Source organism: Ruditapes philippinarum, unplaced genomic scaffold (assembly GCF_026571515.1).
Source record: "Ruditapes philippinarum isolate M1 unplaced genomic scaffold, ASM2657151v2 ctg9618_1_1_1_1, whole genome shotgun sequence".
Classification (NCBI taxonomy): domain Eukaryota; kingdom Metazoa; phylum Mollusca; class Bivalvia; order Venerida; family Veneridae; genus Ruditapes; species Ruditapes philippinarum.
Genome location: NW_026856057.1, coordinates 73,420 through 79,220, shown reverse-complemented (window position 1 = coordinate 79,220; position 5,801 = coordinate 73,420). Strand labels below are relative to the sequence as shown.

Below are 5,801 nucleotides of genomic sequence, written 5' to 3'. Positions count from 1 at the left end.
CGTAGATAACTTAATATGATTATGGTGCTAATCTATTTCTTACACAATTAATTTAGATCAGTATTGCTCTACCTTTCTCACGTAACTAGGCCATCCGATAAACATTGAATGGTTTTGAATTGGCGAATTATTATACCAGTTATAAGTTGCGGTCCAGGTTGAAATATCCGTCCTGAGGGGACCTGCGAGAAACTTTATTATTATTCCAAACCGCATATCTATGCTTGCATATTCTACCATATTTCCCTTAATTTAAATTCTTTACATATATAAAACAGTTTTCCATTGATATTTATGTCATTACAGCCGTAACTATTTTGTTACAACAGCGTATGAAATTACAACTTCATTCATAAGGGTAAAATTAATCTGAGCAAGCCATTGTATAGCACGCGACTCCTCTGGCATCCCCCCCCCCCCAATGCCAGATGAAATTTCCGGATTTCATTCTAGTCTGACATGCAAGAAAAAGCTTTTTGGTTCACGTTATAACGCTTCTTGGTGTGCGTGATAACGTCTCTTGGTTTGCTTTATGACGTCTTTATTCGCGTTATAAAGCAAGTTTGTGTTGTGATACGCCGTTTGTTTATACTGTGTTATGCCATTCGGTTCACCATAACTAGCGTTATTTCTGTCGTTACACCTGTTCTTTTGTGTTATTACAGCATTTTATTTTATCTAATTTGAAACTGTTATTCTCCCGTTATTAACCAATGATAGAATCTTTAAATTTCAGATTTGATCGATGAGATGTTTATTCCTTTGTCTGATTGACCTGATTACTGAAAAGTGTGATACATTTCATAAAAAAAAGAATATGAATAAATAGAAAACAAACTATTCGGAAGTATTATGTTTATAAATTGCTGTTCGTTTGTTGTTGTTGTTGTTTTTGTTTTTTTTGTCTATCTTGAAATGTTAATTTATCATATGATAAAAGGTTCCTGTAGACTTCCTGAAATTGAAAATATGGCAAAGTTAAACACTCCAAGAACCTATTATGATATTGGCGAAACAGTTAGCGATTTCACGTGTAGTCCTGGACATTTTTTATCATCCGATAAGGGAATGACATGCCAGAATAATGGAACATGGTCCGATGTTATAACGTGTGTAAAAGGTATTTGTTACAATATGCATATACGTTTTTTATACTGTAAAAATTATATAGAAAAATGAAAAACGTTAAGAAATAAAATTAAACATTAAAATTGTTATGACTTTTGAGATTACAAAGGCAATTATTATTTTTCATTGTTAACTAAAATATCTGATAATAGAGCTCTGAAAATATGTTTTGACTATATTCATATGCAAATATTGATCATATCAATAGTGATGTTGAAAACATTCTTAATTACTTCCCAACATCCGGTTCAATTTTCAACCAACAAGAAATTTATTGTATATGGAACGGCAACCACAACAGTCGTTTACATTCAAATGTCTTGCTAACAACGAATACATACATAGCTTGAAAAATATTAATTAGACTAACCGTGAGACGAATCTAATATAACTGCGCAAGCTGTGTTCGAGTTCAGACATATCCTGATGAAGGCCTGTTTAATTTTAAATTACTTGCTTATTCTTGAATGAAACTATATGGAAGAAATATAAAATATAATAATAATTATGGTTGAACGGTCGTTTACATCCGAACAGGTCAGAACAATATATTTATTGTGCGATTGTCATATTATTTTCCAAATGACGCTTTCAACAGTCTTAGAAGGTTTCATTTGTATAATTCTAATAGTCAACACATTTATCGTTAACGTTTCCTTGAAAAAGACAAACTCAAAAAAACTAAGTATATATTTAGATTACATAGTCCAATATGAATATCAGTGATGAATTTTAAAAACATAAAATGGATGGTCATAGCTCATAAAGGTCAGTGCTGGCGGGCGTTGACATCAGATTGCACTTGCCACTTCAGAAAGTAAACAAGCAAAACTTAACACAGTCTGCAACAATTTTCAATGTTACCATTTTGGGGGTACTTGAAGGATTCCGTTTTTCTCTGTTAGATACAAAACTGTTTTGGTTTGGTCGAAGTTGTATTGTTCTTACTCATACCTCAAGCTAACAGAATATCAATGGGGTAACTGTCTATAACAGTTTATATACACACGTTGACGATAGAAGATGTTTCATTCTTTTTATCGCTTATTAGATATGCCTTAACTATTTTCAGACTCAGCACATCATTTTCTTGTCATATGACTTTCTTTTGAAGGGACTAAATAGATCATTCGTAGCTCGCAATTATTTCATACAATGCCCGCAAAATATTATGCCTTCTAAAGCTTTTACGTGGTGGTAAAGTTGTTTGTTTACAAACAGTTGCAAACTTCTGTCAGAAACCTATTAGGCGATGAACTTTGTGAAAAATAGATTTTTCTTCTGCGGTCCTACTCAATAAGCTTTTCATGATAGCGAATTTTAAGTTTGTACCTAAAATTTTTTTAAAAGTGACATTATGCTCATTTTTCATTGACTTTAATTGACTTTGTGTTTCAATAAACTGGTCGTTATAATAGTTATTGACCAACACATGATATTAGAAAATGTTTAGGGTAAATCATAAATATACCTAAAAATATAAAAAAGACTACGCCAATCTTTTTATAAATTGAAAGTTCTTGGTACATTCCTACGGATAATTACACACATTCCACAGGGCCTAGTGAATATTTATCCTTCATGTAAAGTAAATGATAAAATTTAAAGTAATTATGACAAATTGTTAACTTATTTTGACTGTCTCATGTTCACTCTTTATGTACCCATGGATGTCAAATTAATGTTTAGGTAAAAATTTAACCATGGACAATAATATTACAAGTTATTATTAAAATTTCCTCGAATTACACTGTTCCTCAGTGGGATGTATCAACCTATGGAGGCTCAAATCGATAAATTGAACACTAATACCACAAATACCTTAAATTAAAAAAGGAAACAACACCTAACTTCACAAAAAAGAAGGATTGGTATCTTTAATTCTTTTAGAATTATGCTCCGGCCAAACTGTTTGATAAAAGGACAGTGACTGATTTCCTATCCAGGTTCGTCTTTTTCGGAGGGAAATAAAAAAGACATTTATAATCAATGAAACAATGGTGAACAATATAGGTTTCAGAGCAATGCTTCAAATATTACATTATATTAAACTTTTAGATTTTAAAACGCTTCTAGAAAGTTCCTGCCCATCACATGATCAAAAATCGCAAACAACGTATTAATTAAGATTAACAAATCCTCTACATTTCTGAGATTAAATAAGTAATAAAATGCAGTTTATTTTACAAGAGAACATAAGACATGTTGTTACTTAATGTGACGTTTTGGATGTATTGCTTTTTGATCACTTCGTTGAGTTGGTGTGTAGTTTGCGATATATTATGTTACATTGATTTTCATAAAAAAAACTTTAATTTTTGCAACTTTTGCCTTGATTATATTTTAATAGTTGTTGTTTTTTATCAATTGTTCAATAATTTAATTTCAATCTACAAAATTGTGTCTCATTTGATACTCATCATAAAAAATACAAGATTTATTCTTTTATCCTGAAACTTTTGCTGTGGAAATGTATATTTATATCTTCCAAAAGTATAAGACTTTACTTGTAGTAAATAATAAAATTTGGTTTGTGATAATCATGTAATTCCTCTTTTATCAGGTATAACATATCTAATCAGTGCGAAAACAGGAACACGTCATGGTGCTGGTACAGATGCCAATGTATACATCTCTTTGATCGGATCTGGAGGAAGTACAGGAACAATTGATTTTTCGGGAACATTTGAATCTGGTGATGTCGACGAAAAAGCAATATTTGCTAAAGATATACGTCCCGTTCGTAACATTTTATTAATTTCATAAAAAATTTGTAAATGAAGTTAATACTTATAAGAACAGTATGATATATTTTCCCTTGAGATGATGATAACATTGATGATATTTACAAACTAATTATTTACCTTTGCTCATCTGCTCGTTTCCTCATTGAACTAGAATGAACTTGGCCCTCCAAAATTCACCCGTCTTTCCGTCAATTACGTCCATTCTATTAATTTGATCTTAATGTCAGAACCAATTTAGAAGGTTTTTTTTTTTTGTTTTTTTTTGTTGTTTTTTTTTTTTAATTTCATAAATGCGTTGTAATTTTAATAAGGACTTCATGTTTTTTAAATTGGCCTTGGAAATTAAGTCTTATATACGTTTGTCCCTCACAGCTGATTCAGAATTAATTTGGACTAGAAGTCGGTTAATTGCGGGGAAAAATGGTAATTGCTGGTAAGTTTTTTCATACAAACCGGTTAAACAGACTGACTAGATATATGACCAAATATATATGTTAAAATCAGACGAAATACGTAAATAAAATTTAAAAAAAAGTCATATAAAGTGGTATATCGTTAAAAGGGGTCTACACAGTGTTTTATTTTGAAGGGCATATCCAGTTAATTGATTCGTATCACACAACTTATCGTTCTTGTTGTCGTCTTCATCGTAGATAATTTTCATGTTTTGATAGATACACAAGATACAGATTGGACATGATGGTAGAAGTTGGCATGGTATGTTATCTAGTTGGGACCTGGAATATATCTCAATATATGTTAAAGATGTGGAAGAATTTTATGTTTTTAGAAATAATTTGAAACAATGGGTGGAGAAAGACAACGATATGACTTTGTACAGGGAAGGTAAATCTATACATTGACTTTGAAAATGTAATAAATATTATGACATTCTGTAAGAAAGCAAATATATTATCCATTCTTTTTAACGTCTTTAAATCTATCACACATTAGACAACAACAATTTTGTTTAAATAAGTTTTCACTTAAACGTAATTGAAACTTTAAGTAAACGTTTTATTAAGACCATTGAGATATATTCAGTCTAATTAAGAAAAGAAATTGCAATTCATTTCAGGAAATGCAACTTGCATCAGCTCGTTTGATAAGGAACTGTTGAGGTATCCTGACTTTCAAAAAGTTCATTATATACGACTTGGGCGTGGTGGACCAATGTCGCTACGAACATGTAAACAGTCATGTGTAAACTGGAAGGACGAAACAACACAAAAACAATGTGCATCAGTGTATTATAGTCATGTCTACAAAGCATGCACTGGTTTCACCTTTAAAGACCACTTCATTCCTGTAAAGCAAGACTGGCTAGGAAGAGTATATGTAAGAACATGTAAGAAATAATGACTGAGTCAAAAGGAAACAAGTAGATAGTTTTTGACCTGGTTGTTCCATCAGAGGATTCTAATTACCTATCTAAATGTCAATTACTTGTGCGTTACATAACTATCAAGTTTAGAATTTGGTTTCATGAGCTACAATTTCATCTTTTAAGACATTAAGTTTGTTACTTAAACAGTAAATAAAAAAAATAACATATTGTCTTTTATTGTCTATGTTATAATTACAACACTACTGAGGTAACTATATTTTAAATATTGATAAAATAAGAAGAAACAAACTGACGTTGTGAGATTTGATAAAGGTACAACCACAAACGTCCCATAAGCTAACTGGATACCTGACTGGATCACATGGAAATTCGAAGAAGCTTGCGCGACTACATCTCTTAGAAGCGAACCCCCAGACACCCCTACCACGCCGCCATTAAAAAGAATGTAAAGCACAAATGTTATGAATGTTAATACTCTTCTTATATAAACGATATTAAGGTATTCACCTTACTGTACTGTTAAAAATTCCTAATCGTCAATGATGTTCGTGGTTCGAGTGGCGGCAGCGGCTTACCGA

The 5,801-nt window shown here is 31.4% G+C and overlaps 1 protein-coding gene across 1 annotated transcript; it reads left to right on the top strand.

Annotated features, from left to right (window-relative positions):
- Nucleotides 1–940: 940 nt before the first annotated feature.
- On the top strand, nucleotides 941–5,427 carry LOC132745272 (uncharacterized; the record flags this gene model as incomplete). The annotated part of the gene is given in 4 exon segments (XM_060734146.1): nucleotides 941–1,120; nucleotides 3,692–3,867; nucleotides 4,550–4,721; nucleotides 4,954–5,427. Coding segments are annotated over 4 exon segments (809 nt in total), but the record flags the coding sequence as incomplete, so codon positions are not given.
- Nucleotides 5,428–5,801: the final 374 nt, after the last annotated feature.